The 14,131-nt window shown below is 38.4% G+C and overlaps 1 protein-coding gene across 1 annotated transcript in view; it reads right to left on the bottom strand.

Annotated features, from left to right (window-relative positions):
• The window catches only part of MCF2L (MCF.2 cell line derived transforming sequence like), a 150,301-nt gene extending 137,040 nt beyond the window's left edge, over positions 1–13,261 (bottom strand). Inside the window, exon 1 of the mRNA XM_018084156.2 lies at positions 13,124–13,261. Within this exon, the coding sequence (XP_017939645.1) occupies positions 13,124–13,214 (91 nt within the window). The 5' untranslated portion in view covers positions 13,215–13,261. The remainder of the gene's footprint in view (positions 1–13,123) is intronic.
• Positions 13,262–14,131: the final 870 nt, after the last annotated feature.

The raw sequence follows: 14,131 nt of genomic DNA, 5'->3' as shown, positions 1-14,131 counted from the left end.
AAAACAGATACAGCTGGTCTGTTCATTCCACATTTGTCATTTAATCTATCTGTTCATCAGACTACAGCATCAGCCATCTTGCTAATTATCTCCTTGCAACACACAGAAATTGAAAAAGATGAAAAAGTCACCCATAAGAAACAGAGGACTAGGAAAATGGAAAGATAAATTCCAGCTTTTGATACTGCAATGAATAATACCTTAAATATTCTGTATTCTCAAACCACTGGTTTGCCTCAGATGACAAGAAGATGCAAGACTTCTGTAATCTGTCAACCAACTAAGAATAAAGGGCAAACCAAATAGTTTCTAAGGATGCAAAACCCACATCTCTTGTCTTTCCAGGTAACTTCTTATTCTGAAATATATTTACATCTCTGTATGAGCAGTAGCCCGAAAAATACTCCCAGATCTAATTACAGATCACCTTACTGTACACTGCTTCTTAGTTCTAGTTTTGAACACACAAGCATTTATATTTTCAAAAAATTATGAAAATCTCTCAGAAATTGTAATAATGTTTCTACAGTGCTAAAACCATTTTAGCAAATCTGCTGCAATTTTTAATCTATACAGATGTAAAACTACCTTTACCACGATTAATTCACACAACTCTCCATTTTAATGAAAATGCAATTTAGATCCACCCTAAATACTGGCTTGCAATGCCTTACAGTTAGCTGAGCTTTTCACTGCTTCTTATTAGACCAGTTCTGCTAGAGAAATCCGTAATTTCTCCAATTTAGGTACAGCCGAGTCAGATAAAAAAAGGAATCGAGACCCATTTAGAGTATTTGAATGGGCTAACAGTTACCCAAAACTACTCAGGACGGTCTTCTAAAGCATGCCTCAGGAGTATCCAAGCACTAAAAATGTTAATTAGTGTTAATATCAACAGAAGTTTAACCTGGTGACAAAAGCTCCTAACGTTTTCTTTCCTATTAATTGCGAACATGCATAAAGAATGCTAGTCAGATTACCAGGATTTTCTGTAAATCCTACAAAATCACTAACAGCATCCACACAACACATTATTTAAGACCAGCAGCTCCTCCTACCAGCGCACTGGGAAACCGCATTTAATCTTTGCATCAATTCTTCCAGGGCCATTTCTTCAGTTTTCAGCCAGCATCTCATTCTCAGATAAAACAAAAAGAATCCACAGCAAACATGCCCTCCTGCTCCAAGGATGAAGGGAGGCAGAGGGGGGGGAAAACCCCCAAACCCGACCACTACAGCAGTGCTTCTCAGCCTTGCATTTCAATCGCTCCGCACGGATCCCCTCGGCACAAAGGGAGGCAGGAGCCCACGTTCCCTGCTGGCAGCGCCTGGGTGAGGCGGGCGCTGCCTGAAGCCAGAGATGTGAATGTTAATGACAGCAAGACCGCTTAAAACTTCTCTCCCCTGCGCTGCGTGAGAGTTTGCCCGCAGTGGAGTCCTCAAACGCCAGAATTAATGCGAAGCGTTGATGAGCCGACCTATCTCCCGCCTCTCCCAAGCGGCAGGGAAGGGCTGCGCTGCATCGAACGGGGAGCAGCCGGAGCTCGCAGAAAGCCCCATCCTCACTCACGCTTACGTGAATGCTAAGGCTCCTCTCTACCTTCTTGCCGGTTTGGTGCCAGGGTGTGTAGCTGGGAATGAAAATGCCTTCCCACTGAACACGCCAAGGGCGATTCCGCTCTCACCAGCCCGCATGATATACCTCCACGTTCGGTTCGAAATGGTCATTTTTGAAGGCTGAGGACTTCAAATTTCCTTTTAACACAGCTGTCTTCTGGACTATTTGGAGGAGTTGAGCTGCTTAAATGTGCCGCAGCAGTCTTGAAATTTTGCGAAATCCGCATTTCCACAGAAACTGTACCACCACCTTAGGCAAGGGACTATGAGGGTCAGGATCTATGGACTTCTCAAGGTGTATGGAGTATATACACCAGAACCGCTGCAGCAAGCCTCATAATCAGTACATTTCCATTTGCTATAGAGGTTACAGTGCCACTGGAAAACTTTTAGGGATACAGAAAATCCTACAAGACTGAAAGCAGTACAGTGCTATACGACTGCTCCTCATAATTGATTTTCAGTGCTTTTATACAGACTGTTTTACAAGTTTCAAACTATGAGGCTTTTAACACTTGTCTTTTTCAAAGGGTATCTTGACATCTGCTAAATCTCATTATTGGCATGTTTTTGCTGATGGTCAGCTGCATTCTCCCACTCTTCTAATCATCCTATTGGTTTTATCCATGTCCTCTTATATTTTAGCCATTAAAACAAACAAATAGTTATCTATGGCTAAAAGAAAAAGGGATGTTTTTCTGTGTGCTTAAAAGGACTGTACTGTGTTATTTAAGATAAAGATTCTTTTCTACAGATTACATACAGCAGGCAAAAAACAATGGCCTTTCCCAGGAAACTAAGTGGACAACTATGATGACTTGTTCATAACTCTCAACAATAACATTAGAGAGGGCATGAAGTAAAATTTAAGAGGACCCATCAATGTATCTGGGCTTCCTCTGCCAATAAAATTGATTGAGGTAATTAATTTACTACATTAATTTACATTATTTCTACTGAAATTATGGCAGGCCTACAGCAGCTCCATGTATTATATATGACTAGAGCCATATATGTTTGCATTTCTATATTAATAGAAATGACAAAATGAAGTCTTCACTTAAGCTTTTCCATAACAAAGTATTACCACTGAAAAACAGGATCTGCAGGAACTTTATATGCAAAAAGTATTTTGTTTATCTGACTGTCATTTAAGACTGCATTTTTGCAAAGGAACAAGTGACGTGCAGCAAGACCACGAGTACCAGGTCAGGCTCTGATCATTCAGATGGTGAACCAGGAGGAGCAAAGGAAGGAAAAAAGGTGTGCAAGGCTGCAGGTGTATATGGATTACTAGACTTGTTTTGAAACAAAGGCTGTGCAACAGAACATTACATCCAAAGACAGCCTAGGGAGAACTCCAGTTGTCAGTCAGTCAATGGGATTTGTTGACTGCAACAAGTTAAAGACCTAAGACATTTTAGCATATGCAGAACAGCAAAGTTCACTTGTAAGATTACACCATTTCCTGGTGCAGCAGGAAGTGCAGGAGACTTATTCATTCATAAGCACCTACTGCAAGAGAAGATGCTAGTTCAGTCCCAGCTTTCCTTGAATGTCCTACCTCAATTCGACAGTAATTTCATATTTTCCTTGAAAAATCAGCAGGGTGCTTAAGCCTCCCATATATCATAAGATCCATCTTTCCATTGAGTTTATCAGTGAAATAATAAATGACAAGGAAGATATAAATGTAGTGATGAATTTTATCACATCAGCCAGTGAAGTCTCAGGATCACGTGCAAAATGAGTGGAGAACCCTAATATGCTTGTTAAACCTAAGGTACACCAACACTGCCACTTTATATATACGTTCTACACCTCTGAACAAATTCAAAACATGCAAGGCATCACCAAAGCATCAAAGTGAAAGGTTTAGTTAGCCAGACTGAAAGTTAGTTTACCTAAAAGTGGGTTATTTGCAATCATGTACTTGTTTAATCATGTTCCTTCACTGAAATCAGGCACCCTTGTCTTCCTAAGAAGCTTTGGCCTAGCTTTTCTACTGAGTGAAAGAGACAAAGTATTTTCAAGACACTCAACTAAATGTGAGATTATGATCTCTGAAGGTCTGAAATAGGATCACCCATGTTTTCATAAACAATCTTGAGTCAGAGTAAAGAAACAGACCTTAAACTAAAATCAACTCTTAACATGAAGAACCAACTGAGCTTTCTTGCAACACAAATCAAACTAATATCTAACCATGAGCTACCTAAGGAATTGAAACAGTCCTGAAAATACAACATTAATATACTACAGTATTAGAGATGAGCTATTGCAATTTTCATTCTCTTGAAGTTTGTACTTGATCCCCCACACATCTGTAGGTCATCATGACAATCATAATAGGGAGTTAAACATGCCATTTCCGTCCCACACACCTCATGCCAAATTAAAACTTAATAGTAAAAGGACTGGTGTCCAGTTCTAGCACTGAGTCTGTAAACACAATAGATGTTGTCATTTTTCAGGTACAATGCGATTTATTTTTTTTTTATGAAAAATTCAAGCAGCTTCTGGAATTCTGATTTTTAACTTCTGCTAATGTATCACCTTTAGCAAAATATCTTCACCAGTCCCAGGCAAGCCCCTACTGCAACAGAGGAATTCATAAAGAAATTTGAGGAACACACAGTTTTTCAGTTCTGCCTTACATATTTAAAATGCAGTGGAAACATTTTTGTCAAATGGCCTATACTCCTATTTCTTTCAGTGAAACTGCAAAGATAATAAGCAAGGAGCAAATGTATTGCAGAATTTAATCAATCGACTTCCATGGCTACATGGATGTAATATATGATCTGATTTGTATTGACTTTTTTCTCAACTTCTATGGGATTTGAAAGCCACAAGTGTAATTTTTTTCCTTCAGTATTGTATTATGCTTTGGTTTTGGCTGTGGTCTTCAGCAAATCCTGTTCAACCACAGCAACATCACACATCTCCTGTTTTCAAATGGCTTCACCCAAATAACATTACCTAGTTTTTCAAGAAACTGTAGCTATTTTGAAAATGTTCCAGAAGTAACACACAGTTGTCCTCTCACGTGGGGAGCCAAACCAGTAACCATTAGCAAATAATCATTTAATAAGTTTTGCTTGAGCAAAAGATACTTTCTATAATATACCTAAAGATTTCTCAGTTTACTTTGATCTCCATTCACTAAATCAGTCATCAGTGAGTTTCAAAATTTATTTATGTGCTGTGTGAAAAACTGTTTTTGTTTAAACTACCTTCCTGAAAGTTTTCTGTGTGCCCCAGTTTGCCTTTTGTGAAGCAGTGGAAAAAAACCCCAGGAAATAAACACTCTCTATTCACTTCCCCAACCCATTCATGACTATACAGACCTCCACTGTAGGTGATATTATGTCTCCTCCAATTGCCTGTTTTCCAGACAGAAAATTTCCTACACTAATTAGTTCCCATTTGTACAAAAGCAACCCCATACCTCTGACTGCCTTCACCATTCCTCCACGTACCCTAATTCTGCTGTAACAAAGAGAACAAAACTGGACATGGTACTCGAGAAGTGGGCACAGCAAAGATTACAAAATGACACAGGGATTTTGTTGTTCTTGGTTTCCCTCTCAGCAGTTTGTAGTGCTCTGTTTGCCTTTCGGACCAACACTGAGTGCTGACAGTGCTGCTGCTGTTTTCAGGGCACTACCCACAGTCAGTCAAGGTCTCTCAGTGAGGGGAACAGCTAGAATAGCATTGTCTTTTCTCACAGGTATCACTCTGTTCAAACAACTAATTTCACTTTCTCTACTGATCAGTTACTTAACATCACCAATTTATCATCCAAGCGTTTGCATTCAGCACTGAATTTTACTATTTTGCATAGATATTTTCACATATTTGCAAATTTTAGATTTACATGCTTGCTTTCCATTTCCAGTTCATTTGGGATTATGTTCAATAGCTGGAACCCTTGCAGAAATCCTTGCTTTACTCCACCAGTAACTCCCCTTCAACCCACAGAAAACTCCCCACCTAAAGCAACTCCCCATTTCTTGTTTTTTAATCAATTATTAATCCATGAGAGGGCTTCCAGTTTGACCCATAGGAGCTTAGTAGCAGTAGACGAAAAACTATTTATAGAATACAAAATAGGACTACAAGAAATGAAAACACATACAGGTCTCCCTGCTGCTTTACATGGGCACATCACTTGTGGCAAAGGGAACAGGGCAGAGCATATGGATGTTTATGCCTGTGCAGCCAAATCCTCTGCCAAACATTCCATACTGCTTTCTAGTGATACCACATGGTCCATATCAGGCAGCCAAATCAGCACACTCTTTTCTGGATGACCCGAACATCACATGCCACAAAACCATAAACTGTGCAAGCAATGAAGCTTCAGGCATCCACGTCATTGTCTGAAGATCCTGCAAATATAGCCAGAAAGACTTACCTAAGCTGGGCTCCTGCAGAGAGGGAAGAGACCTATTGAATGTGTATTTCATAAATCTAGGTCCTCACAGGTCTTACAAAAAACTTCCACATACACCCACTGCACAAGAGCAATACAGTCTTAAATAAAAGGAAAGAAAAGGGAAACAGGACAGTTGATATGAAAGATCCAAACAGAAAATGCATTTTTAACATTTCAACCTCCTCTTGGCACCAGTTCTTCCTTCATGAAGCAAGGGGATTTTTCCCTTTTATTTCTCTGAATGACTGAGTTCTCTTGGTAATCAGCCCAGTTAGGCTTTATTATGTAAAGCATCTGGGATTTGAAACTGGGATTCATAAGCAGAGATGGCAGTATTCTGTTTTTGGCAACACCTCACTCTTTCACAAGGAGAAAATTGTTCCTAGATTCGCAAGCTAAAGGAATACACAGAACCTAGCAAATACATGGAGGAAGGAAAAAATAAGTCTTTCCTTCTTAAAAACTTGACACTCAAACACTTATAAAAGGCCAGACTACAGGCAAGGTTCATTCACACAGGAACACAGACTAAAGATGCTTTCAGATGTGCAGGAGCCTTTAACAGAGGAATCCCATCACAATTATGCCTTGTTTTATTAACATATAAATTTACCAAATCTCCATCAAGTCCTCAGTATCTCCTCAACTTCAATACCTTCCTTTAAGAAAGTAAGCACCATACAGACAAAAAAGGTCCTAGCAGTTGTTCTACATGCTCCCTCACATGGAATGTGTGTTAGTTCCACACAGGGACCAGGCCAAGGTGGTAGCCAGACCAAGTACTCAGCAGCAGAGTAAAAGCTTCACTCTGCCTTCCTTTCCATTATTGCCCAGGTCCATGGCTGAGAAATAAAGGAAGATGGATGAAATGCAATATAGTTATCTCTATTTGATGGCCTCTTTCCAATGGAGCCCAGTCCTGCTACAGTCCAGCTCCCAGTGCTTGCAGTCTTCTTCCCTAAACACCTTGCCCTTTCCCCTATTACTTGCAATCTAGTCTCTACCTACAAAAAAAAAAAAATCAAAAAAAAAAATCAAAAAAAATCAAGATTAGTCCTTAAAGCTTAGCTTAGTTACTAACTCTTCCCTATTTCATTTCTTTCATATCTGTATCTCAGTTTCCCACTAAAGCAGCATTCCTCATACTTCTGTGAAGTTTTGTAGTTAGGCTCTTCAGCCTGAATTAACTGTAAATGATTGACCAGATCACAGGTTTCAGTACTTCCTAGCGTAACAGGCAGCATCTTCTTTTTCCCCAGCCTCCCTTGCTTGAATGAAATGTCATTGGAATCTCTTCTACGGGTCTTCTGTGTTTCAAAAGAGCATCAAGTTTCTTAGTAACTGCTTCATTCAGTTTTCTTCATCCTCCTTTTTTGCCACATGGGATTAAGTAATCACTGCAGAGCCAACAGCCTTGAAAGAGTTTATTTAGTTTAACACCTCCAACTGCCCCCGCTCAGCTGAGATCTGCTCCAGTCCTTTATCCTTCTCCAGTCTGAGGAGATAAACTATCCAGATGTGCCCACAGCTGCATTCCTCTAAAAGCAGGCATGGCAATAAATGAATGATTATTGCCTTTTGCCAGTGCAGTGCCAAGTAAGACCCTACCTTTCTAAGTTTACTGAAATATCTTTATAGATGAAGGAAGCACTTCCTGTAGGAAGTTAGGAAGACCAAGGACAGAAGGCATAAAGGGGAACAGGGAATGAACTTGCTGCAAACAGAAGTAATATGGAAAGAAATGAAGCATCACTGTTACTACCTTCATTGGGGCACTTCCATATGTATGTATAGTTAAAGGAAAGGCTACAGAAGGGAAATTTCTCCAGTCTCTAAAGAAATGAAACCACAGTGCTTTAACCATATATAAAAAAAATTGGATATCAGGGAGATCTGGTTTTAGGGGGTCAGATATTAAAAGGAACCATGATAATTAAATAGATGGTAGAGTATGGATGCAGAGATGTCATAGTCTTATTCTTCCACAGAGTTAGTATTACATATATAAATGCAGAAATTAAATGGATGCAGAAAACATATCTTTTGTCTTCTGTTTTCAGGGTGACTTTCTTTTCAAAGGAAATGCAGGATGAAGGATCATAAAATTAATTTCTTCCCTCCAAAAGAGTTCGATATTTTTTTAAAAGCTCAAACCTTTGAGGTCTCCTAAAAACTATCAGACTTTAAATCAAATCATGTGTGTGTGTTCAGATTTAGAGTATTAAAAGTCTAAATTTTATTATACGCCCTACTTTCTAAAAACTGCTGTTTCAAAAGAACTAGCTGTAAACATAAAAGTTCAGCAGGCCTACCATTCATGAGTCAGGATTTAAAACACTCATGAAATTTCCCTGTAACAAAAAGTGATATTTAACAGCCACTTACAATTGTTAATTTTACATACAATCAGCAATATAAAAAATATTCAGAATAAAAAACTAGGGTATTTCCAAGACCGTTCAATTTGATTACACAGAGTAAAACTGAAGTGCTTCCCCCTGAGGTACAGGCTGACAAGTTTTATCACAGATAAAGGACACAGTAGAAGGATGTCAACTTTAATTCAGATATTTTTAAAATCACAGAATCATTTAGGTTGGAAAAGATCTTTAAGATCACTGAGTCTGACCATTAACCCAGCACTGCCAAATCCACCACTAAACCATGTCCTTAAGTGCCACATCTACGTAGCTTTTAAATACCTCCAAGGATGGAACAGAATGTATCTTAAAATTTGATTACCCTTTTCCTCTTTTACATCTTTTAAAAAATAGCACTCAGTGGAGTTTTAGGGTGACAGAAAGCTTTTCCCTTTTCCCACCTCTGGCAGATGTGCTGCCTCAATGCTATGTACTGTTCTGCCCTGGATGCTGGCCTCCCTCCCAGACTGCACCTCAAGTACTGCTAAAGGACTTGGCTTTCTCTTGATGCCAAACAGGAAAATTTAACAAGTCTCAAAAACCACCTAGAAATCGGAAAATAATTTCCAGCAACCACAAGGGTATTTCACCTGCAGCCAAAGAGCCTGAATGCAAATTCAGTGCTGAATGCAAGATCTCAGCCTTGCTGCAGAACACTCACACTCATCACAAGTCCTTCAATCATACCTCTGTGTCTTTCACAGTAGAGCTTGAAAACTTGTCTCTGTATATTTTCTTAACAGGCCTATTGCCCCATCTATTTTACTGCACACAATCTTCAGTTTATAAAGTAGTGTTATTTTCTTATTTGTGTTGATGGATGCTTAATACAGCAGATATTATCAAAAGTGGCAGGAGATTCCAGGTAGTGAGAAAAAAATGCCTGTGAGAAAAATGTTTAGCAGTTACAACTTTTTCATTTCTTGAGAAGTGAAAATCACTATGTCCCATCCACAATTTATTTTTGGGGGTTTTTTGTTTGTTTTTTTTAAATTAGGATATGAAATACTGAACATTTTGAGATCTGTTTTTTGTTCCATTTAATATTCTTCACAGAATGTGGTACTTCTCAAACAAGACAAATTAAATTGATCTTTCCTGAGAGATAGTCTGCATAAAACCTCAGTAGGTGAGGGAAAATGACTGCTCTTCAGTTTATAGTTCTCTGCTTCATTATGGTAAAGCTGTTAGAAAGGGAAATGTCACTTAGATTTCTTTACATTGTAGGCCACCTCCAAACAATCATTTCACACATTCTTGAAACAGAAAGATTGAATTTTTGCTTTAATAGGTTTATGGAAGTAATGCTGTAAGTTACTGCTTTGGAAAGAAAAATGTAAGCAAGCATGTACGCAGGTCCTTGTTATTTTGATTACATACTGCCATTTTTTTTTCTTACTTTCCCTCTTTCACTCTTACAGTTATTTCCAATCCATAACAAGGATTCTCTTGTCACTGACAAACTTAATGCAATACTGGTTTTTTTTCACTTACTTTAAGTGCAGTAAAATGAAATGCTTTTTGACAAACCATCTATTACACATAAGAGGTTGCATGGGCTTCAATTTCAAATAATTTTTTAAGCTTTATAATGTCCAGATACTTTAAAAAACGTCACAACCATGATCAAGAATTGGCTCCATAAATCCACAAAGATTAACACAGAGGAACAGGCACACAGAGAGACTCATCCCCAGAGTCCAGTACACCATTTCCTATTCATGAGGCATATTGTTTCTAACCCTATTCAATGCTGTCAGCTCTGCTGCACAGTTATTGGTAACTAATCTCCAAGATGCACCAAGTGGTGCATTGAAAGATCTTCAACACTGGTATTTTCAACAGCTAATTTTTAATCATGCTCTTCTTGTACTGTATCTGTTGTCTGTTAAGTCATGTCATGTTTTATAAGATCTAAAAAAGTTTGAAGTGAGATTTCCACAAAATGTCAGGTTTTGCACTCTTGCTATTTCTCAAGCACTTCAAGTTTGTTTCTGCAAAGTTTTGCTCTGAGTTTTTCTCTTTACAAGATCAGTTTCAACAGGCTGAAAACTACTCACTCCTTCAACTGCCAGCTCCCTCCCAGAGCCTCAAAACATCAGTGCTGTCCTCTTCCACACATCTGTGTTTACTCATCAGCTGCAACTACGACATCAAGGTTGAACTGCAGCACAGAGCTTTGTCAAAAGCTCAGTAGCTGAATGCCTACTGAAACACGATTTGGTATAACTTGGATGTGCTGATTCCAAGAGCACATCTAAGTGCAAATTTTGGTTCAGCTCATCAGATACTGTTTATGATAACACTGAAAAAAAAATATGATTTAATAAAAAATTCAGAAGTGCACAAAAATTTCCAAGATAGTAAAGGAAAAATACATTAACGTCAGACAAAAACCATAGCATCTCACAGTACTTCATTGTACATGCTCATATATTTGTCATTGCATACAATGCTTCTGCATGATTATTGTCAGGATGTAGAGCCTGGGAAGGACTTCAAGGAAAGAAGAAGTTATGGTACCACATGGCCTTTTCCAAGACAGCAGATGAAAAATGGACCAGTCTCCAATCATGTTCCTGAATACATCATGGCAATGTCTGGATCTCTGAAGAGGAACACTTAGATCCTCTTCACCGTTCCCACTTGTGTACCCAAGAGAAAGAGCATTTTCAGGGCTTAATACTGTCACTGCATCAGCAGAGCACAAACAAGCAATGGGCAGAATGGGGAGGTTTAGCATTTTGAACTGTAATTTAAAATCGCGATTCCAAAGGGCAGCATACAGAGGCCTGAGGATGACAGATACAATGCACTGAAAGGCCTGACTTGAAGCTTTAGCTATACCACACCAACACACATGAAAGGCAAAGTCTCTTTGGCCCATGCAGACTGATTTACATTAGCACCCCCCTAAGAGCCATTTGATTCCTTCGAGATCTCAACCAACCCTTTAGAGAAAAACAAGACAGGCATTAAGGAAACAGTCACGTTGGCATCTGTGGTTATTAGTATGGCTGGATCTGCCATTGCTAGGATCCCCTGCTACAAAAGCATAAATCATTAAGTAACTTTGGCTGGAAGGCTCTACTGAGTAAATCCAAATAAATGCATAACAATAAACAATCTAGAAAATAATGTTTCAAATTATGTTATCAAAAACAGAAGTCAGAGATTCTTTAAGTATCAAAAAGCTTTCCACAACACAAAGTTACATGTAAAAAGTGTTATCCTACTTCATCTTTCTAAATATCAGATTTATCTTCACTGTCACATGTATGGACAAATGGGATGTCTTGTAGAGTAATTGGCAGTGGGGCAGAGGGCTGCAAGCAAAGAGTTCTCAAAAAGCAGAAGTTGCTATTAAATGGTTTAATTTTATTGCTTTCATGGAATGAGGTAGCACAGTTTTCAAGAAAATAAATTGTTTGCTTTACAATAGAAAAAATGTTTTTGTTGTCTAGATTTTTAAATGTGTAAAGGCAACAAGGAGAGGTAGGATAGGATTTGGAAAACAGAAACGAATAGCCACAACATACAAATAATTCTTTCACTCTACATCTGCCTTATCTGGCTGCTCTTCCCACCTTCTCAATCCCCAAATAGATTCAGTTTGTACACACTGAGCACATGGACCATTCTCATGCAATATTAGTAACTTAGAGCACCCAAAGCAAATAGTAATAAAGTCCATGAGAACTTCTTTCCTAGAGAGAGAACTCTTTAAAAAGAAATACCTCAGCAATGACAGCTGACATTATCTGTGGGGGGAACACAGTAAGGTCTCAGATTCAAAGGTTGTTTAAAACACTAAATACAAAGGCCTAGTGACTAAACTCATATAATTTCATGTGAACAGCTGCCTCCTTTTAGAAAGGAAAAGGAATTTATGAAACATTTTAAAACCTATTTTAGGAAGCAATCCCTCTATGGAATTACTGCCTTTACTGACAATGTTTTGTCAACATGTGTTGTATTTTTCTGTAAAGTCTAGTCTTCTCAGAACTATATGTTATTTTTCCAATATATATGGGAAACTCTTTTGTGAACAGAGAGTCACAAATGTGACTTCTGCCTCATGTACTTGTGGGCCCAGGTACACACATACGTTTAGCTGTGCTAAACACACCTGCTGAAAAACAATCTAATTTTTACGCAATACTTGCTTAACAGAGTTTTTCTTTCTTAAAGTTCAATAATACAAGTAAGTTTTAAATTAATTCTTTCTGATATAATTACACAACCACACATAGATTTATTTTTGGCTCGAACAGTTGAAGCTAATCATAAGCATCACTAAAATCTTCTAACACAATATATGAAATCATACTCCTCTCACAGTCAGAGCAAAAATACTCGTCTGTGAGAGCACATACATGTATCCCATATTAAGTTACTTACACGAACTACAAATAAAACCAATGTCCTGCCAAAATTCTGTTATATGGCAAATGTACTAGCAACTCCTTTCAGCAGCACTCTGATCTCCAGCTCCAAAAAACAGCTAAGACTGCAACAATATACAAACAATAGCATTGAGCTTTAGAAGGCAAGACTTTAAAAGTAAGTGTTCAGAACAATAGAAGCTGTAAGTAAATATTTACACACAGATAATGAGTCCACATTTAGGCTTGTAAATACCAACCTTTTTTGTTGTTCTGTCCAAAATCCAAAGCATGTCGCACATCTTCTTTAATCAGGCATTTTATAGGAGAACAGCACAAATGACACAGCATTTGAGAAACAAATGCAGTCAAAAGGCCCAAGTGTGCATGTTAAACTCTTCTCGAATGCAGTAAAACTGAGAGGCTCAGTGTAGTGCATTTGGCTTTTGCAGTGAACTTGTTACCAAGGAAACCAGCAGCTGCAGGTGTTTTCCCATATACCAGGGAATGAAAATTGAGCAGTGAGATTACTTGTCTCCTCAGTATTTTATTCACATGGGGTTTTTTGTATCAATAACAAACTACTTCTCAAACTCTGTTAGAAGACCAGTCCTCAGTAAAAAATAATTTCAAAAAAGCTTCCCCTGCACATGACCTTATTGAACAGTGAATAGCACCTTTAAATGTCTTCCTCTTTATTCTCCTCCAGTCCCCCCTCCAGAATTGACCTGCCTCCCCTGAACAGTCTCCTTCAAAAAGTGCACAAAGCCCACCCCGTGTCATGGGTTTTCATCCTAAAAAGTGCTTCAACAACTTGGCAAGGCTCCAGCTACATAGAAACAATGCAGACTTGGGAGAGACTGCAGGAATGCCTATTCTGACCATATAGCATAGTTTGCAAAATTGTATCATGCTACAGAGATATCACCATGACTGATATGATTCATGCTTCTTAGGATGAAAGTATAAATACAAATATTTAATAAAACTCTCATGGAGATGCAAGTAGGAAATCCACTTTCAATGCAGTTCTTCCACAGGACATTAAACCTATAGCTCAGTTACACACGCAATGTTTACTTCTCATTTATGCTACAGATTCTCAAGGCCAGATATATAAATTTAAATATGGGCACTGCTTTTTTTTTTACATTAGCCCCTTTTCTCATAATAAGATACCAGAATATTTACCATATCTTCTGAGCTCCGAAAGCTTTTTTCCACTTGTCCTCTTTCAGTGTTATTGATTCAACAGCAGCATCTACTGG

The sequence above is a fragment of the Manacus vitellinus genome, unplaced genomic scaffold, assembly GCF_001715985.3.
Source record: "Manacus vitellinus isolate BGI_N305 unplaced genomic scaffold, ASM171598v3 scaffold_7_pilon, whole genome shotgun sequence".
Taxonomy (NCBI): domain Eukaryota; kingdom Metazoa; phylum Chordata; class Aves; order Passeriformes; family Pipridae; genus Manacus; species Manacus vitellinus.
The sequence above is the reverse complement of the archived record's forward strand: the minus strand, read 5'-3'. Positions and strand labels throughout refer to the sequence as shown.